Source organism: Corvus moneduloides, chromosome Z (assembly GCF_009650955.1).
Source record: "Corvus moneduloides isolate bCorMon1 chromosome Z, bCorMon1.pri, whole genome shotgun sequence".
In the NCBI taxonomy this organism is placed as follows: domain Eukaryota; kingdom Metazoa; phylum Chordata; class Aves; order Passeriformes; family Corvidae; genus Corvus; species Corvus moneduloides.
Genome location: NC_045511.1, coordinates 72275213 through 72297568, shown reverse-complemented (window position 1 = coordinate 72297568; position 22356 = coordinate 72275213). Strand labels below are relative to the sequence as shown.

Here is a 22356-nt window from a genome sequence, read left to right as displayed (position 1 = left end):
AAAGGGCCTCAGGAGGACTGTTATCCAATGTCTTGCTCAAATCAGGGTCATTTGTGAGACCAGACTAGGTCACTTAATCTGCCTTGGGCTTGAGAGCCTTGAAGGATGGAGACTGCACCAACTCTGTGAGCAACCAGGTCCAGGTGCAGATGTCCTCATCACTTCTCTTGCTCCTAAACAATGTACAGTTTTGACTTTGATAAACTTCCTTAGGTTCAGTTAACAGACCTACAGCAACACTGGCAAGTATTTTCTTTGCCTCTTCCTATACATGTGCACACTAAGTGCAGATTTTATTAAAGACTAGTCCAAAACTTCACTTCCTTTTCCCAGTAACTTTTAGATCTCATGGTGTAGGACAGAGTGTCTTACTATGTTAAATCATTTTGTTCATTGCTTTCAGCTGCTCTGAATCAGAGCTGGTACTAACTGAAGATCTGCAAAATGCAGAAAGCTCTAAACCCACCACTTTTTTCATATTTCCTGCGTTTGTGTCCATCAGACAAAATTCAGCCTTGCTTAAACAGCCATTATTCCAGCTGAAATCAGAGTAATTAGGCAAAAAAGTGAATTTGGCCCAATAAGTAATGCTTTTCACACTTACTAAAATTATTTTTTGTTATATAAAAAAAATTAAGATGGGATTTTATTAAGTGATGTTCTTAAGAAATTTTCTTTAGGTTTTAAGTAGATTTTCACTGTAATGTTTTTAACTTAGCCAAATAGTCCTTTAAGATATGACTAAATGACTTTTGAGTTTGGATGGCAAAAGTTGCAAGTTATATGGCAATAGGTAATACTTCTTTCTTTGTCTCTTAATATAAAAATATTCCTTTTTTTTTCTCCAGTATACTGTTATTCTGCCACATCAGCCATACCCTCAGAGCTGCTTTTCTCTTCCCTGCCCCTTCTCAAATTAGTACCTTGTTTTTATCCTGAATGTGGCTATGGATTTCCAGCAAAAATCAGATTTTCAAAGTAATGGCTACAATTCTTCATAAGGGAAAGGAAAGTGAGTATTTAATAAAAATGTTTGTCTGACTAAGCTTTGGAATTAAATCCATTTACAGAGAACCAAAGAAACACACTGAGTAAATATTCTCTAAATTGTTCAGCTTTCAGCTGATCAATTTAAGAACTTCACTAATGCTGAAAACACCATAGCAGTTTCCAATGTACAAATATGGAATATAGGAATAGCGAGAGAAATAAGCCTTTTATAAAAGCACTCTAAGGATAATAAATCAGGAAGAGCTTGAAGAGAAGAATAGAAATTAAGCCGTTTTCTGTGTATTTTATCTTTAATATTGTGTTTACTTATAAATTGTTTTGTATTGTCATTCCAACTGACTGTCATTGATGTGGGAAGCTACTGATGAGCACAGACACTCTGAGATGTCGGTGCTTCATGTTCTGGCTAGGATGATGCAGAGAAAATGGCTTGTAATGGTCTCTTTTGTTCTGTGTTACGGCAGACATAAAAAGTTAATCAGATCTTACCTGGGAAAACAAAGCCCGAGTTTTCTAAAGAATCTTCATTTTCCATATAAAATCTTGGATGCCTGGATAAACATACCAAAAAACCAATGAAATACAGTAGTTTATCTTGGGAAAATCTTAACAGCATGACTGCATTGAAAATGCAAAACTTTGTAAATGATGGGGATTTAGGAAATGGTAGGTTCATTTTCAAGTATTTGGTATGGAATTTGAGTACTAGCTTTAGGAGATGTTTTCAGGATCTGCCTTTCTTTTTCTGCCTAGGAATTTAAAAGTTTTGTACCATGTTAATTCTGTCAGTGTGATAAATGTTAGTTAATTTTACAGCTAATTAAATACTAAAATATCTGGAGGGAGGAGGGGAACACATGATGGGACAGGACTGCTAATCTGTAAAACACGTTTTCTTTTAAACATTTATGTAGTCAGAACACATTTATGATCATCCCCAAGCATTTATGATCATCCCCTGTTGTCTCCTAAAGTCTGTAACTACTGCTGCCTGCCCTCTGCTCCTTGGAACTCCATTTCAGAGTCTGACTGAAAATGCAGTTGACAGGAAGAGCAGAAGTTGTTGGGAGGATGTTCATTGGGAGAAAGCTGTGATACACTAACTCACAAGATCTTACAGCCAGCCTCATTTATACCTCAGGACAACATAGGAAGATGGGATTTCCCACTCAAGCTTGTATTACAGGTGTCAATATGAAGCAAAGGGGTTTGTGTACTGTCAGCAACATGGAGCATCATAATGCCCCTGAATTACACTACAGGTTCCTTTTCTTAGACTACTGCTTGACCAGATACATTCCCCATGTTGTGCTAAATTTATTAATTTAGTTCTTAGAACACTTCTGTGATCTTGCAAACTGTTATAAATGAATTCTGGGATGTGGTTTTCGCATTCAATAAAGAATTAATCGGTGGGAGGGAAGGAGTTGATTATAATTAGGATGGCTTGTTAATGGACTTGGTTGTTTGCTCATTAATAACTGCAGGGATTCAACATTTCAAGATACCCAAGACATCAATTAGCCAATCCCAAAGACTTTGGTGGGTGGAGCAGTGGGCGGTCTAAGGGCGGGGCTTTGGGTATAAAATGTATAACGCGAGGGTGTGGGTGTGCGTTTGGTCGTGTCTGTGTGTTGAGCGCTGTGTTTTGTTTTGTGCTAGGCAGACTGCTGCAGAGGTTTCCAATCGTATGTGTTTCAGTTAATTGGTTCAGTGTTTAATAAATGTATTAAATCATCAAGATTGTGACCCGTGTTTTTCACACAAACCCAATGACTATTAAGGACTTGCAGAGCCTGTAATTAAAATTCCTTGTAAAACTTAGCGTTTTGTTTCTTTGTTGTTTGTTCTAGCTGAGAATTTCCAAGAAACACCCATTCCAGAAGCATTTGGGAGCACAGTGGTTAGACTGGGTGCGTATGGAATACCGACATCCTTTGACGCAATTGGAGACCAGTTCACGTGCAACTTTCTTGGCATGACCATTGGGACTAAAGGGAGAACAGAACGTGGCCTTTGTATTGGGGTCATCCATGTCTTCCTAATGAGAGTAATAAACTTGAGCTGCGTGTTCAAGAGCGTGTCCTTAAAGACCCAGCTTCAGAAACAAAACCTAGCTTAAGATCTGTGTGGTAGAGCTGGAAAAAGAGGACTACGACATCACACTTTTTCTTCCTCTTCCCTTTAACTTGCAGAAGCCAAGTTATGCAATTGTTTGCTAGGTTCGCTGCAGTAATAGCATCTTTGCTTGATCGGCAAAATGCAATAGAGAAATGATCTAATTGGTTATTGGCAAAACCCATTACTAAAGGTTTGTTATCTAGTCAGCATTCAAACTTTGTAGGCTGCGTGGAAATACCACGGAGGTGGGTGATATTCCCGTGATGAGAAAGTCACCAAGAGATGGTGACTTGATCCATTCTTACAGCTGTGTACGACGGGAAATTGCACGGGGGGACTAACGTTTATTAAGCCAGGCTCGGGACAGGTGGGTTTGGTGGAAGACACCGAGGCTCGGGTCGGGGAGGGAGGCGGAGCTCGGAACGGCCGGGATGCACCGAACGGAGCCATCGCCGCGCTCCGCCCTCAGCCCGGCGCCAAGCGGGCCCGGGGAAGCGGAGCGCCTTGCACGCCGCCCCTGGCAGCCGCTGCCGCGCGGGCCGCACCGGGCCGCAGGTAGGAGCGGGCGGGAATGAAGCCCCGGCCTCGAGACCTCTGGCCCGGCCGTCAGCTCCCGGAGTGGGATGGGCCCAGGGAGGGACCGTGGGGCGGGAGCCGTGCGGGGTGGGCGGTGGGGCCTGGGGAGCCGCAGGGTGCGGACCTGGCCTCCCGCGAGCGGCGGTGCCTGTGCCCGCTCGCAGCGGCCGCGGGGCCCGCGGGCTGAGGGGCCGGCCGTCCGTGCCCGGGCAGCGCTAGGTGCCGTGCTGTGAGCGGCGGCCCCGCGCTCCTGCAGGCCCCGGCTCCCGCCCTGCGGCCCCGGGTGCGGAGGGGCTGAGCCGGTAGGGAGGAGCAAGGCAGGAGCTGCCCGGCAGCCGTGGAAGGAGACCAGGATGCTGGTGGCGATCGCCGTGTGTGCCGGAAAGCCAGGGAATTGCCATGCAGGGCCTGGAGCCTGCGCTGAGCTGCTGCTGTGCGCTCTCCGTGGCACCCGATGGGTGACAGTGTAAGCGGTGGAAAAGCCCAGAATTTACCTGTTACCAGCTATATCTAGTATTAGTGTCTATATGTATTTAGTATGCATAACTATCTCCTCAGTTGCAGCTTAAAGCCACTGGCAGCCCCATACTTTCAGGCAAGTGATAAACTTGAATATGACCTTATTATTGATTCTGGCAGTAAGAACGTACACTAGTGCACAGCCTTCTGTGGGTAACTTTATATTTCTTTGTAATAAATTTTGCTTAGTGAAGACTAGATGGAAACTCAGAGTTTTGTCTAAATATTCAGGGTTTGGCCTGTGATGCTCACTGACTGCTGTTGTGCTCTCAAAGGTGCATTAACGTGTTACTTCACAGAGTATGAAACTTGCTAAGCTGCATTAGTTTATTAGCAGGCATGTTTTGCCAGGTCTGTCTATACACATTTACTGGGAGAGTATCTCTGAGCAGTATCAGTGCTGTTTTGAGTGGTCTGCAGAATGCAGGAAAACAATCTCAGATTTTAATTCTCTGTATATATTATTTATGTGCTGTTTTATATAGGGATTTTGCCTAGCATAAATGTATTATCTATTATAAAGAAAACAGAAAATGATGAACACTAACAAATGTTTCTTATAAACATGTCTTTGTTACTGTGTTCTCTAGAGTGGGCCAGGATGTCATACGTGTGTGCATACATAGCTGCATGCAGAAATGAATCGATGTCAGAAAGCTGCTCCTCCCACCACCCTCCTGTTCTGGGTGTATTTTGAACCATATTCCATCTGGCTGGGTGTGCTTGCTTCAGTTGGTTTTTTTCCCCGTTGAGGAAGAGTATTTGTTAGGATAATGAAGATGGAGGAGGGTGGTTCTCTCAGTGGCTTTGAAGCACAGGGAAATGAGGCAGTAGCAGTGCAATCGCTGAAATTAAGCTCTTGAGTAAGAGTACTGACATTATAGTGTGGCTTTCTCTACAATCTCTTCTCTGACCAGCCTTATGTTGCTGGCTTGGCCACTGGGCATATATAATCATATGCAAATGTGGTATGTTATGGCAAAGTCAGATGAGTCACAACGTTCTGAGTGTTCCGGAAGGAAGACTTCTGTTTGCACTAGTTGTAAGTGTAATAGAAATTTACTGTAACTGCATGTACTGTTGGGCTTTTATTAATTATTATTCCATACTTTTCAGTCCACTTGTTTTTAAGCAGCATGTTAAGTAAGAGAAGGAGCATTTGAGAAGCAGGCAGACAGCAAAACTTTAAAGCCTTTACATACATTACTCTAGTGAGCTTGAGAAAGTGACCTTCAGCAATGTGGATAGTATAAGTGAATGTGAAGCCTTTCCACCAAATATCTAAATATTTGCTGCAGATCGTAGCAAGTTAGGATGAAGAACTAGTGACTTACAGTGCTTCGGTTAAAAAAAATGAAAAAACTAAATTGCATTGATTAAACATATTTTTCATAATATCTGTGAGTAGGTCTTTTTTTAAAGTATCTTTCTTTGAATAGCTGTTTGTAGTCACAGGCTGAATATAGTATGATTTAGGCTGATAATTTCAAAATAATGTCTCCAGAGCGGCACCGTCAGACTTGTAAGTATAGAATACTACCCAACATGAATTTCTTCTCTAACACAAAAACAGTGGAGACCCGTAGTCCCACTTTGGTTTTTAAAGAAAAGAAATCAGTATTTATTTGGTGAAACCTGAAATACTTAAACCACTCTGCTTTTGCTTGTTTGTTTCTACCTCTTATTTTTAAAAGGCAGCTTAGTTTTTTGTTGACAAGTCAGGTTGTTGGGTGTCTTCCCACGTGGGCTAACATGAAAATTAGAAGAACTTCGGAAATGAAACTTAGATTTTAGTTGATGAAAAGATGGAAGATCAAAAAGTAAAAATGCATAGCTGCATACAGAAATAAGGGAAACATTCTTTTACTTACTAATCCAAAAAAGAATAAAAATTACTTGTTTTACAATATGTATCAACTTCTTTACATGTATCTCACTGTTTCATTTTTTTATGAGTCAGGATGGTAAACAACCACCTTATGCTCTCCCGGAGCATCATTTTACTGACCAAGTGAAGAGGAATTGTTTGTCTGTGATTCAGTCCAGCAAGGGAGTCGCATTGTGGAAGACTAAATATTTCAGAGAAGTTACTGTCTGTTAAACACTTCCATCTAGTATTGCTTGTCAGAGAGATGTTAAGAGTTAAATGGCCTTCTTTCCCACTATTTTCTTTCGCTTTTCCTGCTTGCTACATCTGCTTATACAAAATTCATTAGTCTGGTCAGACTCTTGGCATTCCATCTGTCTCTTTTCTTTGTAAATTGTATGCTCTGTCATGCTGATCTGGTCTGAGCTAGTCACTTGTGTTGCTAGTTGTGGTTCCTCAGTAGTGCACTTGTGACTGTCTTCAATTTTAAAAGGTGGTTTTCTGGATCATAATAGTTTTCTGTTTAAAATTGCATTAATAACAAGAATTTTAAAAATGGTTACTGCAACTTGAAGTAGGAACGTATTGGTAGAAATTGATGTACTCATCTTTTTAAAAAGAACATTTTGTCAATCCTAGTTTTATGTAAGCCATGTGGTATTATTGCCTGGTACACTGAGTAGCTGAATGGCTTAATAATTTACCTGTTGACAAGAACACCACCACCCTTCCCCCCCCTGCCCCCCCATACACAGACCCTTTACTAGTTATTTTGTAGGCTGTTGTTTTACATTACATTCTGAAGTTAACTGCAGTAGCTTTTATTAATTCAGTAATGTAAATTCATCCATTTTCTTAAGGCTTGTAGTGTGGGATATGCCCAGTCACTGCCCTGGAGGGATGTCTGCTGAGATAAGAGATTTCGCAACCGCCCAGCAGGACTCCCTGGAAAGGACTTTTGAGTCATGGTGAGGAAAAGTAGACCCACAATCCTTTGGGAGACCCTATGCAGATCATTCTGTAACCCACTGGTCTATCCCAGACCCTCTGTAATCCATTGGTCCCCTTGCTGATCCCCTGTATCCCTATAAAAGAAGACCAGCTTGCCTCTGTAGAGGAGAGAGCTCCTCCCTGGCCTTCCCTTCGCCGGAGGGAACCCACAATAAAGCTACCTTCGTGCGGAACCAGCCATACGGGTCCTCTCGTCTCTCTCCGGTCTGGTTTGGCCTGGAGGCTGCCCTGCAGAGCTGAGCTGAAATCACGAGCTGATATCACTAAAGAGCTGACAGCTTCTGCAAGGGCTCCTCTGCCAGCAGCTGAGAGGAAGACACCGGACCCTGGGAAGGCAATTCCTTTCGGGACCATCTCCCCGGACCGGTCACCTCTTCCTGGGTCACAGCCTCGGACCCCACCACCAGCTGTAATAACTGGCGCCCAAACAGCCTTGGATCCTGGAAAACCTGGACCTGGCCCGAGCTGCGTCTTGATCGCCAAGACAGAACCAGCCGTTCGTGTGCTGCTCCTCTGAAGACAGACCTACGTTTTAGCAGGCCTTTCGGACGGGAACAGTTCGAGTCCCTCATCTCCCACCTAGGACAAAGTCCCTGAGGATCGAACTGCCAGACCATCCCCTCAGCAGACCTTTCCAGGAGCCAGCCCCACCAGAAAACGGGATTTGTAAGTTTAAACTTGGGGCTCTGCTCTCCTCTTGCGCGCATTTTAAGTTACTTTGGGTTTTTTTTCTCTCTTTTTTTCTGCTGAGGGAGGAGCTAAAATGGGACATAGGCAAGCTAAACCTAGCCTTTCCCAATCTGAGAGAGACCTATACCCCTTTCTCCTGACTCTTCTCTTAAAATCTGACTTGAAATTCTGTAAGGGTGTTCTTTCTAAGAAAAATCTTAAATCTTTCAGTAATTGGATATCTCTAAATTTCCCTGAAGCTAACACCGATTCTGTTCTTTCTGATCCGTTCTGGGACAGTGTGGGGAACAAACTGTATTCCTCTCAAGCCTTGGGAAACCTCTCAGTTTCAAAATTCTTTCGTTTATTTCATTTACTGGTGAAAACGTGTTGTGCGAAAACCCCCCCTCAGCCGAACCCCTTCTCTGCCCTTCCCCCCTCCCACCCCCCCCTCCGCCTCCGGTAGTGGCCAGCCAGAGCGCGGACCCAGCCAGCTGCCCCGGCCCTGGCCCGGCAGGGGCGCCGGCCCCCCCACTTCCGTTCCCCGATCCCCTGTTCCCGGCGGTCCTCCCGTGTCCGGCCCCCCCTGCTCGCCCCCCCGGTTCCGCTGTCACCCCCCAGGCAGCGCACGCGGGATCCATCCCAGACTCATCCTCCCTCCCCGGCGTGGATGCCTCTGAGCCACCCCCAGCCCCGTCTCCCTGCGCCCCTGGTATCCCGCAACCCTCCCCGCACGACACCATCCTTCCCCCTCTCGCACCGGCCCGCGGTGCCTCCGACCCCCCCCACCCACCGCGTCCCACGCCCCCGCGTCCCAGTCTCCTGCCGCGTCGCAGTCTCCTGCCGCGTCGCAGTCTCCTGCCGCGTCCCTGCTCCACGCGGTCCTGCCCCCCCCACACCCCAGCGCGGCAGCCCCGTCCCAGCGAGCCGCCCCGCCGCCGCTGCCCCCCCCCGCACCCACGGAGCAAGCATGGTACAGCACGGGACCGGTCCCGCAGAGCTCCGCGCACACACCGTGGGGCACGGAACAAGCGTCACGCCCCCCGCCAGCGTCTGCCCCTCTCGCCGCTGGCGGAACGCAGCTATCCGCAGCACCGCCTCAGGCTATCGCCCATAGAATGGAATCTCCCTCCCCCCTTCCCCCACCGCAAATGGCTCTGCCACCCTGGCAGGCGCCGGCACACCCGCTCTCCCCCCTGCCAGCTGCATCTTGCACAATCCCTGCTGATGTTCCCCCTCTCCCTGCACCCCCCCCTCCCCCTACTCCGGGTTCTTGCGCAATCCCCATTCCCCTTGCTGCTGCGCTAGAGCCTACTGCCCCCCCCCACCCTCCTATCGCCCACCCCGACTCCACATGGAATTGCGAAACCAGAACTACCTGTAACCTGCCCCACAAACGACCTCCTGCTGTACAACCTCTCCCCCCACATGCTGCCATAACAGGACCCCTTCCCACCCCTCAAACAACCCCCGACCTCCCACCATTCCCGCCCTGGGTAAAGCAGAGCTGGCATTTCAAAAACGCCGCGCTACACCCCCTGTGTCCCAGCCCCGCCCTGCCACAGCCTGTTCCTCCTGTTCAGATGACAGTAGCAGCAGCTCTGACTCTGAATCTGAAGATCGATGGGCACAGATACGCAGGGAAGCGAACCGGGAGGGGGATTGGGAGTTGGCTCAGAAAATTTCAGCTTTTCCAGTCATTATAGGGAGAGGGAGGAGGGGTGGTCCATCTACAAAAACATGGGAGCCTATCCCATACAAAGAAATCAAAGAGCTTAGCAAGGCAGCAAAAGACCATGGGAGAGGGTCACATTTCTTTAGAAACTTATTGGAAGCCACTTTCTCTGCCTATACATTAGTACCACATGATATTAAAAACATTATTAACTGCATCCTTTCCCCTGCCGAATATATGTTATGGGAAAGGCATTGGAAAAGACATTTAAAAACACTGTCTGACACTTACGCTAAAGATGCTAATCAGACAGATTGGACAATAGAACAACTGGCTGGAGAAGGTGACCTCCAAAAACCTTTAGATCAAGCTACAACCTTACCTGAAGTAGCATTACAAGACATAGCTATTGCAGCTAAGACATCGCTGTTTCTTACCCCTGATGATTCTGTTCCTACACAATATTTCTCTAACATCAAACAGTCAGCAAATGAAAGCTTCATTCAGTTTGTTGATCGTTTGAAAGCTAGCTTAGAAAAACAGATAGAAAGTCCGGATGGACGAAAGGAACTTTTGGGCAAACTTGCCATGGTAAATGCTAACGAACAATGTAAGAATATCTTGAAGGCCCTACCCATGGACACAGAACCCACAATAGAACAAATGATAGAGACCTGTACTAGACACACATCCACAGAGAACACAATGACCCAAGCAGTTGTAAAAGGCATCACAGAGGAGTTTCCAGTGCATTTGCTGCAGCAGTCTCTAAGGAGAATGCCCCCTGTTCCTGTTGTGGCGAACTTGGACACTTTATAAAGGACTGCCCACAAAGGTCACCCACCCAGGACCATCGTGCCGCCTACCAAAGGCACCAGAGACAGCAACAGCACCAGCAGCGTCCAAAAAACTTCTATCGGAGCGTGGTGTCAAGGCCCCGCGCCCAGACAACAAATCAAAGGCCATGCTACCCCACCACAGCTGTGAACTCCACATCGGACCACGGAGAGCGGACAGCTGGACCTCGCCCGGCACCATCATCCCCGTCAATCCCAGAACACATGAGAAGGATCCAACACACAGAGCGCTACCGATGGGAACCAGACGCCAACTGGTAACATCACTGCCAATTAACTTTGTTGACAAGCGTTTTTATCGTATTCCCACAGGAAAGTATGGACCGCATGACGGCCCATGGGACATTCTTATCCTAAGTGATACCATCCATGGTCCAGAACAACTCTTTGTATTACCTGAGATACAAACAGTGCACCCTGGACAAGAGATTCTTGTCCAGCTTTGCTGCACGGACACACCTTTCTTTCTCCCACAGGGAACACCAATTGCTCAAGCCTTTTTACTTCCACAGAACCGCCCAGAACAGCTTCCCCTCAATCCTACAGCAATGTGGATAGAGATCGTGGGCTCAAACAAACCGACCATCGAGTGCAGCTTGTTCTGTAAAGGAGAGAGGGTCTACCGCCCAGGGATGCTGGACACCGGAGCAGACGTGACCATCATCGCCTGCTCCGAGTGGCCAGGGAATTGGGAACTGGAGCCAGTGGCAGGTATGATCTCCGGGATTGGTGGAGTTGCAGTATCCATGAGGAGCAAACGAAATGTTGTAATTGAAGGACCTGAGGGCAAGATAGCGACCACCCGACCATTTGTGGTAAGAGCCCCCATCACCTTGTGGGGCAGAGACCTTCTATCCCAGTAGGGTGCTACCCTCACCATTCCCAGCCAGGATTTCTGACTGGGGCCGCTGAGAAACGCGCGCTGCCATCTACTCCCCCGCTCACCTGGAAGACTGACAACCCAAAATGGACAAGGCAGTGGCCCCTTGATAAACTCAGCGCTCTGGAAGCCCTGGTGGAAGAGCAACTTGCCAAAGGTCATATCACTGAGACTACAAGTCCTTGGAATTCCCCTGTCTTTGTACTGAAAAAGCCCGGCATAAACAAATGGAGACTACTCCATGACCTACGAGAGATCAATGAGGTCATTGAAGACATGGGCCCCCTCCAACCTGGCCTGCCATCACCATCAATGCTGCCCCGAGACTGGCTGCTGGCCATCATAGACATTAAAGACTGTTTCTTTAACATCCCGCTCCATCCCCAGGACGCACCACGGTTCGCCTTCTCCATCCCCTCTCTTAACAATGAAGCCCAACTCAGAAGATACCATTGGCTCGTCCTCCCACAAGGCATGAAGAACAGCTCAACCATCTGCCAGTGGTACGTCGCCCACATTCTATCCCCCATCAGGAGCCTGTTTCCAGAAGCAATCATTTACCACTATGTGGATGACGTACTAATCTGTGCGTCAGAAAAAACTTACTTGGACAGAACTCTTAAAAAGACAATTGAAGCCATAGAAGAAGCAGGGTTCGAGATTCGTGAGGACGAAGTGCAGCACTCCAGCCCATGGACTTTCCTCGGCCTCCAGATCCGTGAGAGAACCATCGTACCCCAGCAACTCTCCATCAAAAAGGACCCTAAAACCCTAAGGGACTTAAGACAGCCTGTGTGGATCCATAAATTGGATACGCCCTCTACTGGGAGTCACAAATGAAGACCTCGATCCCCTCTTCAACCTCCTCCACGGCAGCAAAGACTTGGACTCTCCATGCGTCCTCACACCTGAAGCCCGAGATACCATCACTAAAGTTCAAGAAGCCCTGTCTTCATGCCAAGCCCATTGCGTTGAACGCAGCCTGCCTCTTCAGTTTGCAGTTTTGGGTAAAGCTCCCCATTTCCATGGACTGATCTTCCAATGGGACCCTCAACTCAGAGACCCTTTGCTGATACTTGAATGGGTCTTCACAAGCCATCAACCTACAAAGAGATTAACCACCTTCCAAGAAGTAATGGCTCATTTAATAAAAAAGGCCAGAACTCGTCTCCGCTCTCTTGCAGGGTGTGAGTTCACATGCATATACTTGCCATTGACCACTGGAGATCTGAAGCATTTGCTCCAGACCAATGAGAGCCTCCAGTTCACCCTCGATAGCTACACAGGTCAAACTTCCATCCACATGCCAAAACATAGACTTTTCTACCGTGAAGCAGCTTTTAAATTGATTCCAAAATTAATCCAAAGTAGGAAACCTCTTAAAGCTCTGACCGTCTTTACTGATGGTTCGTCACATCGGTCTGTCATGACATGGAGACAGCCCAATACCCAGAAATGGGAATCTGATATCCAAATAGTAGAGGGATCCCACAGATTGCTGAATTAGCAGCTGTTGTCAGAGCTTTGAGAAGTTTAAAGATGAACCTTTTAATCTGGTCACAGATTCGGCTTATGTCGCTGGTGTAGCTATGAGGGCTGAACATGCTTTTCTAAAGGAGGTCTCCAACCAAAAATTATACCAATTGGTTTCTACATTAATCCATTTAATCTCGCACAGAAAACAGCCTTACTACATTATGCATGTGAGGTCACACACTGACCTCCCTGGTCCCATTGCCGAAGGGAACAGGAGAGCAGATGCACTGGCCATGCCAGCAGAGACTGCAAACGTCCCTGACATCTTTGCCCAGGCAAAGTTGTCACATGCATTTTTTCACCAAAACATTCCTGCACTCGTCAGAATGTTCAGGCTTTCAAAAGATCAAGCAAAAGCTATCATTGCAACGTGCCCGAACTGCCAGAACTACCAAATACCATCTATGGGTACCGGAGTCAACCCCCGTGGTCTGAACAGCTGCCAATTGTGGCAAACTGATGTAACCCACTTCCCATCCTTTGGGAGATCCAAATACGTGCACGTGTCAGTTGACACATTTTCTGGGGCAGTGTTTGCGTCAGCCCATGCAGGAGAAAGTGCCATCCACGTCATCAAGCATTTTCTCCTTGCCTTCGCCACCCTAGGAGTCCCTGAAGAAATCAAAACAGATAATGGGCCTGCCTACACCTCTCACAAGTTAAAAGATTTCTTCAACCAATGGGGAATAAAACACAAGACAGGCATACCTAGCAATCCCACAGGACAATCCATCATAGAAAGGACCCACCAAACCCTCAAAAGAGTCCTCAACCAGCAACGGAGAGAAACAGAAATCTTGTCTCCTGTTGAAAGACTCTGTAAGGCTCTCTATGGCATTAACTTCCTAAATGGTACCTCATCAGAGCCTGACGCCCCAGTACTCCACCACTTCTCAAATTCAACCCGAGCTAAGCTCACGGAGAAGCCACCAGTGCTGGTGAAGGACCCTGAAACATACCAGGTCTCTGGGCCTTTCCAGTTGATTACCTGGGGGAGAGGCTACGCCTGTGTCCAGCTACCATCTGGCCCGAAGTGGTTCCCGGGAAAAAGTATTAAACCATACTTAGGCCCTACAAACACTGCTACCTCAAACACCAAGAACTCTCCTGAGACAAATACAGGACCTCCACAAAACCAGACCAGCTCGGCATGGAGACGAAAACGTCGCCAGATGCCCACCAACCAGGAAAAAGATCGTCCCACCACACGGCAGCAGATGAAACAGAAAGCTGAACAAGAAGCTACAGCAAAAAGTCAAGCCATAGGCCAGACACAGCCTGGGAAAACTGATCCCTAGTTTATATGTTATCACCCCTTGTTACCCCAGAACATCCCCTTCCCTCAACCCTTGTCAAACTTCCCTAAAATCCAAAACCTCCCCTCTCACCACAAAGCTAACAAATCTTGCTTGTATTCCCTCTCAGAAGCCCCATCCCTGCCCAAAGATGAAATGTGTCTACATTGATGCTGTCCTCACCACAGCCTTGATGACCTAAAAGTAGTCAATGACCTTTTTGGACGATGGAGAATAACGGGATGGATTGCATCTTTGATTAAGGGAGCTCTGTGGGTATTCATTGTAATTATTACTGTGTTACTTATGTTCTCTTGCCTCCTACGTTGCTGCAGAAAGGCTGCTGGGAATGCTTTTTTAATAAATACAGAAGGGGGAGTTGTGGGATATGCCCAGTCACTGCCCTGGAGGGATGTCTGCTGAGATAAGAGATTTCGCAACCACCCAGCAGGACTCCCTGGAAAGGACTTTTGAGTCATGGTGAGGAAAAGTAGACTCACAATCCTTTGGGAGACCCTATGCAGATCATTCTGTAACCCACTGGTCTATCCCAGACCCTCTGTAATCCATTGGTCCCCTTGCTGATCCCCTGTATCCCTATAAAAGACCAATTCGCCTCTGTAGAGGAGAGAGCTCTCGTCCCTGGCCTCCCTTCGCCGGAGGGAACCCACAATAAAGCTACCTTTGTGTGGAACCGGCCACACGGGTCTTCTTGTCTCTCTCTCCGGTCTGGTTTGGCCTGGAGGCTGCCCTGCAGAGCTGAGCTGGAATCACGAGCTGATATCACTAAAGAGCTGACAGCTTCTGCAAGGGCTCCTCTGCCAGCAGCTGAGAGGAAGACACCGGACCCCGGGCAGGCGATTCCTTTCGGGACCATCTCCCTGGACCGGTCACCTCTTCCTGGGTCACAGCCTCGGACCCCAACCACCAGCTGCAATATTGTAGGATTATAGTGTATGTCTTATGCATAATTTCATTTTCTTGCATGTAATTTAGAGGAAGTAAATCAGTGGTACACTTAGTTGTTACTCCATCTGAATGTTGTCTTACGTGGTGCAACAATTTCATATTGCCTCCATTCTCATCAGCTTAGAGTAGTATGGAATTTCTTGTTAGGAACAGCAAAAATTTATTCCCTTCAGACTGCAAGGAGAAGGATGTAGTCCTTATTTTTTACCCTTCACAAATAGACAATTGAAATAATTAAAAGCTTCACACATGCTAGGTGATTTCACTTACTCCTGATGTTTAACAGGTAAGCATTGCTGGAATTACAATCATTTTATCAATGTGACATATCTTTGTGATTCTTAACTAATAGTATTGCCTACAGGCTTGGCACCTAGGGGGAAAAATCAGTTCTTAAAAAGAAAATATTTTTACTGGATGGACAGAAATTCAATGCTTATGGAAAAGAAAAGGCATGTTGTCAAATCACATTTTAGCTGAGGCAATAATTAACAACAGAAATGCGAAATTACAGAGAACCAGTTATTTTGTTAAGAGTAACTTACAGTGGTTCCAAGATAATGCAGACTTTCTACAAAGTATAGGAGTATCAAGGGAAACCTGTCTTCATCTTTCTTTGTCTTTAAATACTGAGTAATTAAAGTTCGTATTTTGTAAGTTGCATTTCTCTCCTCAGAAACACAGTAAGTAATACATATAAAAGAAGTAGTAACATGAGTGGGGAAAAAACTCAAACACACGATTTTGAGTGCAACGAGGCACATGGCGATAAGTCATTTCACCAGTAAATGATAGAGGATGCATATATTGTCATACCAGGTACTAATGTGTCGTGCATGTCTGTTTTTCATTTGTCCCGTGTTATGAAAAGGATTTGAATGATATCTGACAACTTTGTGAAAGATTCAATAATCAGAAAGCCTTTATATTTGTGAAGTGTGGAAATTTTGATGGTTTTGCACTGAAAGAACTATCCCAAGAATATTAATGTATTCTTTGAGGTCATACAGTGATTTTTAGTAGTTAATGTAGTATTTATCTTCATTATTCCTCTGCTCTATGTTTGAGACAATTTTCTCAGTGTTAATCTGTATTGGATTGGGTCTGATTACTTTATATGGAGGGCCTGGTTTAAATATACAAAGAGAATTGATAAAATCTTGTAAAATCTCATTGAAGTGAATTCTGTTCTGGATGCCATTCTGGTGGGTATTGGTCAAATGAATTCTCTTGGTAACTGCTATTTTCAGTTATTTTCTGTATTTTTTTAATATGTGGGCCGGTGGCAAAGGATATGCCATCTTGTTCCTAGTCTCCTTGCTTAGATTCAGTAATAATCTTTAATTACAAATTGCCTTGAATTGGCATCACTCTGTTGTCATTCTGTTTGACAGGCAAGAAGACAAGCTAGCTGTGATCTGAAGAAGTAATTTTTTTAAACTGAAGTACTGTTTTTTCCAGTATTATAATTGATGCTGGGAATTACTGATGAGCTTATACTTCTAAACAGCAGTGAACATAACGGAAGTTTTATAACCATAGAAATGTCCTAAAAATACCGTCAAAAGGTTTTAAATATCTGTTCGTAGGTGATGGTACCTACACTCACTGTGAATCTCAAATTATTTTCTATTTTCTTTCATAGAAGTCTTCTAGTTAATGTCCTTCTGTCTTTTTTATTTTTTTCCCAGATAAGGATATAAATCACGTTGAAGCCGTATGCCGCTTGAATAAGTGGCATTAAAAGTCTTGGGAAGGAACAGCTGAACACATACATGCTGAGTTGTTTTGGACCTTTGCTTATGGAGCTGGCCATTCATTCCTGTCACCAGCTAGTAGTGCTGTTCCCTTGAGCTTTTGATGTTTGTGGCACCAGCTTCTGATGCTGCCGTTGCTTTCGAATGTCTGACAGATTGGTTTTAATACTGTTTTTCACACTGCAGCACAGAATGGGAGTTCTGCAGTTTCAGGCTGAAGTACTAGGCTGGGGGTTGCTGGCTTGAAGGCTTTCTGCTGTGATTTTTCCTTTGTACTGGTTTGCAGTGAGGGTAATAATTCTGCAGTGAACTGCTGACTCCTTCCCTTCTGCATGGTTACTTTTCCAAGTTGATTGCTTTTGGTTACCAGAGCACGTACCTATGCTTCAAACAGAACTAAATTAATTTTAAATCCGCCCCGGACTCAGCTTCAAGATTTGATTGATACGGGTGCTGATGTAATGATCATCTCCTTCTCTGCATGGCCTCCCTCATGGCCTTTAGCCCCGGTGGGATTGGCCATCGCAGGATTAGGAGGAACCACACAGAGCTATTTAAGCGAACGGCCTGTGGTGGTGAAGGATTCAGAGGGGCACACAGCTACAATTAGGCCTTATGTTAGTACCACTTCCCTTAACCTTTGGGGGCGGGATGTGTTGGCAGCTTGGGGCGAACGGATTGGGACAAATTTTTAGCAGTGGTCACTGTGCGTAAGGGCGCACAGTATCCTACACTGCCTTTTCAGTGATTGATTAACACACCAATCCGAGTCAGACTCTACTCAGTTAGTTGAATTAAGGTCTGTTATTATGGCTTTTCAATGATTCTCTCAGGAACCTTTGAATTTGGTTACTGACTCTGCTTATGTAGCAGATATCACCCAATGCTTAGGTTGTTCACTTCTGAAGGAGGTGAACAATGTGGCTCTGTTTTCACTGTTGCAAACCTTGTGGTCTGCAATTCAGGCTCGAGTGCATCCGTATTACATTCTGCACATTCGAAGCCACACCAATTTACCAGGGTTTCTAACAGAAGGCAATGCCAGGGCTGACATGCTGGCCAACCCTGCGTGGGTAGGGCCTCAGCCTGACAAAATTGCACAAGCCAAGGCATCGCACGGTTTCTTCCATCGAAGTGCACATATCCTGCAGAAGCAGTTCCATTTAACGCCAACCGAGGCGCGCGACATTGTCAGCGTTTGTGCTGACTGTCACGGACTCGCTGCGCCTTTGCCAGCGGGGGTAAACCCCAGAGGGCTAAAAGCCTTGCAGATTTGGCAAACGGATGTAACGCACATCCCCAGATCTGGCCGGTTTAAATACATGCACATGTCTATTGACACTTTCTCCTCGGCTATGTGGGCTACTGCTCACACTGGAGAGAAGGGCCGTGATGTCATTGCCCATTGGAAATTGGCTTTCTCAGTCCTGGGCGTGCCAGCTTCTGTGAAAACCGATAATGGTGCTGCCTACGCCTCGGAGAAAACGCAGCAGTTTTTACACCTATGGGGTGTAGACCATACCTTTGGTATCCCACATTCTCCTACTGGCCAAGCCATTGTCGAACGCGCTCATGGTACCTTGAAGCGTGTTTTGGAAAAACAAAAAGGGGGAATGCATGGAGAAATCCCACAGAGCCGACTAGCAAAAGCTTTGTATACAATTAATCACCTTACAGTACCACAAAATTCAAATAATCCCGTTATTCTGAATCATTTTCTCTCATTGCAGTCTGCAGGCGAGAGACAACTGCCCCGGGCAAAAGTCTGGGTGCGGAATTTGCTCACTAACCAGTGGGAAGGCCCACATGAGCTTAACGTTTGGGGTTGTGGGTATGCTTGCGTTTCCACAGATACTGGGGTACGGTGGCTACCCCAGGGGTACGGCGTACTGGGGGTACGGTGTTCGCCCTGACCTACGGCACCAGAGGCAGAACAGGCAACCTCCAAATGATGACCAGAACGCCAACCATCCAAATGGCAACCAGAATGTAGATCATCAGCCCAATGACTCTTCTGATGATGACCAAGATGTCAACCATCGGGCGGATGGTTCTTCCACCAGCAGAGACTGAACTTTAAATTTCTTGTTATGGAGTCAGATAGTTAAAGCCTTAAGGACATATTTAGAATTAATAACTGATGTAGATTTCTATTTAGGATTAATAGTAGAGTTGTTATCTTATAAAACAAAAAGGGGGAATTGTAGGTACAAAAATGCTGTTAGCGAGGATTTTCTTGTTATTTTCTAAGTCCATGAGAGACTTTTCTCTCTCACAGAAGAGGTAGCAGAGTTATGTAAACAACCAAGCCACCTGCAACCTTGGAAAGTCTTGTTTATGGTGTAGTAGGAAAGTATTTTGACAATGGATGTTTTAGGATTTTAGCCAGTCACCCCAAGGGGTGGCTGATCCTTTGTCCAATTAGACTATGAAAAAAAAAAGTCTATAAAAGAGTTTGTAAAATAATTAAATCAATCAGTCTTGCTGCACAATTCCTGCCTGCTGGATCTTCTCCTCCTCCTCCTCCCTATGGCTGCGGGACACGGTGATATACCGTAGGAACCAGGCCTGCGGTAATATCTAATTGCAGAAGATGGAATAAAGTATTTCCTTGTTTGTCTTTGCTACTTGGCCTGTGATGTTCTAAGCCTCAAAATGGCAGCAAGTAGTAGCTTTAAAAGTTTGCAAACTCTTGGAAGAACGTTTTAAGTCAGTCTTATTTGTGAAATATTATTGAGCTTTTGAATGTAGTTTAGGGTGACGTATAATGAATTTCAGAATTGTTTCTGCTTAACACTTAGATGCTAACATTCGTTCCTTTGAGTCTTGTTGCCTTTAAACATGACATAGCTCTGCTGAATTTTTTGGTGAACTATATTGACTACAGAGCCGTGAGCTGCAGTTTAGAGCAAAGGTGACAGTCTGACAATGAAGAAAGCATGGATTTGGAAACAAATGTGACCTTTCTGTTTTGTGAAGTAGCAGTGTCACTGAAACGGTCCATGTGATGCTGAAAATAGAAATGAGAAGAAGGCTTCCCAGTGTTCTAGCATCTACTGGTGTATACTTGCTGTGATGGTGACCATACGTTTCCATGTTAGAGGTGGTAATAGCTTGTAGTGAGCACTTGCGTCTGTAAAGGCACCAAATAATGTGTTTGGAATAGTTGTGAGGGAAGGGTAAAATAGTCTGTTTCCAAGAGAAATAGGAAAAAAACAAATAAATATTGCGTATTCTTAAGATGCTTATAAGAATCTAATGCTATATTCATTAAACACGGTATACTTTGTTAGAAATACATTAGAATCCTATTAGAATAAAAGAGTGTGTGTTTGGCTGATTGTGAATAAGTGATAGGTGAATTTTCTTGAGGAGTGGGTGACGATTGCTGATGACCTAATCAGACAGGTGTGGAACAGCCAGGATGCCATTCTTTGAATTTAAAGCAAGCTGTCTGCACATCTGGAAGATGGAAGCACTGCAGTACACTCAGGAGATCAGGTCTGGTCTGCGGTCTGAACGAGGTGGTATCTGTTAGGCAGGTTTTTTGAAAGCTTTGTTTAATAAGATTATTGTCAATAGACAAATTATGCAGTAAATACCAGGGGAAGGTGCTATGGATCTGCTAATGGATGTAGATGTTGCAAGAGGTGAGGGACTACAAGGAATCAAATGCACCAAAAGGCTGAAAAAATTATCTGGCGAGATGATCCACTTCTGTGTATGGTAGTATTCAAGTATGTTTTTAGCTATTAAGAATTATCAGTATCTTTATAGTATCTTTTATTAAAAAACCCACCCAAGATAATTTTGAAAGACAGATGTTGGTGATAGTTCTGTTATGTGACACCCTGCAGAGGTAAGACAAGGCTGAATAGGCAAGTATTGGTTATGACTTGTGGGTAATACAAAATTCCATTTTTGTGGTCCTCTCTGAGCACCTTGTGTTGCATTTTCTGACCAAGCTCTGTTTTATTTTTAGGAGCAAAGCTTTGTGTTTAAAATGGAAGTTGATGTGAATGGAGAGTCCAGAACTGCCCTCTCCAATTTCCCTGTGCCCCTTGCAGAGGTGAGTTGTGCAGGCAGGATGGAAGGAGAAAAGCCACGCTGTTCCAGCACCCCCTGCTCACCAATGCGGCGGACAGTCTCAGGATATCAGATCCTTCACATGGATTCTAACTACCTGGTTGGCTTCACAACTGGAGAGGAGCTGCTAAAATTAGCCCATAAGTGTACGGGAAGTGAAGAGAATAAAGGAGAATCTGGTCCGAACTTGGGCTCCAAACATCTTGATTCAGGACTTCCACGTTCCTCGCGCTTGTACAAAACTAGAAGTAGGTACTACCAGCCATATGAGATCCCAGCAGTAAATGGAAGGAGAAGGAGACGGATGCCCAGTTCAGGGGATAAATACAATAAAGCTTTACCATATGAACCTTACAAGGCATTTCATGGTCCCCTGCCTCTCTGTCTTTTGAAAGGTAAAAGGGCTCATTCCAAATCCCTGGACTACCTCAATTTAGACAAAATGAGCATTAAGGAACCTGCTGACACGGAAGTGCTACAATACCAGCTCCAACACCTTACTCTTAGAGGGGATCGTATGTTTGCAAGGAATAGTACATGAGCTATCATCTCAAATTTAGAAATGGTTTCTTACCTTCTCTCTGTTGCTGCAAAAATCCACTGTTGTACTGTGTACATGACTGTCCACATTGTAGGTGGTTGTATCAGCTCAGTGTTATCAGAAGGGAATTTATTTGAATACAGTCTTAGCAATGCAATGTGTTACAAATAATTGGAGAGAGAAATCTTTCCTGAGCAAGCAGCTTCTGATGCAGATTTGACTGCAGCTGGTGGACCTTTTTTTGGACATATTTTAACAAAAAAAAGCTTTTGATTTTTGGGATTTTTTTTTTTTTTTTTTTTTGGTACAGCTAGATCTAGTATTTACAGTATTTCAGCACTGAAAAATTGGTGATGTCTGCTTGGTTGTTGCTAATTTTGGCTTGATGTTAGAAACTGCTCTTGGATAAGTACTCGAGGAGGTTTTTTGCTTCTACTTTTTTGTTTCTGTAATAAAATGTGGGATATGCCCAGCCACTGCCCTGGAGGGATGTCTGCTGAGATAAGAGATTTCGCAATCGCCCAGCAGGACTCCCTGGAAAGGACTTTTGAGTCATGGTGAGGAAAAGTAGACCCACAATCCTTTGGGAGACCCTATGCAGATCATTCTGTAACCCACTGGTCTATCCCAGACCCTCTGTAATCCATTGGTCCCCTTGCTGATCCCCTGTATCCCTATAAAAGAAGACCAGCTTGCCTCTGTAGAGGAGAGAGCTCTCATCCCTGGCCTTCCCTTCGCCGGAGGGAACCCACAATAAAGCTACCTTCGTGCGGAACCAGCCATACGGGTCCTCTCGTCTCTCTCTCTGGTCTGGTTTGGCCTGGAGGCTGCCCTGCAGAGCTGAGCTGGAATCACGAGCTGATATCACTAAAGAGCTGACAGCTTCTGCAAGGGCTCCTCTGCCAGCAGCTGAGAGGAAGACACCGGACCCCGGGCAGGCGATTCCTTTCGGGACCATCTCCCTGGACCGGTCATCTCTTCCTGGG

At 45.5% G+C, this 22356-nt stretch overlaps 1 protein-coding gene across 3 annotated transcripts; it reads left to right on the top strand.

Annotated features, from left to right (window-relative positions):
• The first annotated feature begins 3531 nt into the window (after positions 1-3531).
• Positions 3532-21846, top strand: MACIR (macrophage immunometabolism regulator). 3 transcript variants are annotated; one of them, XM_032096862.1, is made up of 2 exons: positions 3532-3687; positions 20726-21473. In XM_032096862.1, exon 2 carries the CDS (start codon positions 20747-20749, stop codon positions 21368-21370), a length of 624 nt encoding a protein of 207 aa, XP_031952753.1. In that variant the 5' UTR covers positions 3532-3687; positions 20726-20746; the 3' UTR covers positions 21371-21473. The 3 variants fall into 3 exon arrangements, with proteins under 3 accessions (XP_031952753.1, XP_031952751.1, XP_031952752.1); XM_032096860.1 differs by lacking the exon at positions 3532-3687 and adding an exon at positions 7449-7771 and having other exon boundaries at positions 20726-21846; XM_032096861.1 differs by lacking the exon at positions 3532-3687 and adding an exon at positions 14865-14971 and having other exon boundaries at positions 20726-21846.
• Positions 21847-22356: the final 510 nt, after the last annotated feature.

Excerpts from the sequence above, each read along its gene's own strand:
- MACIR (XM_032096860.1), top strand. The coding sequence starts at position 20,747 with ATGGAAGTTGATGTGAATGGAGAGTCCAGAACTGCCCTCTCCAATTTC.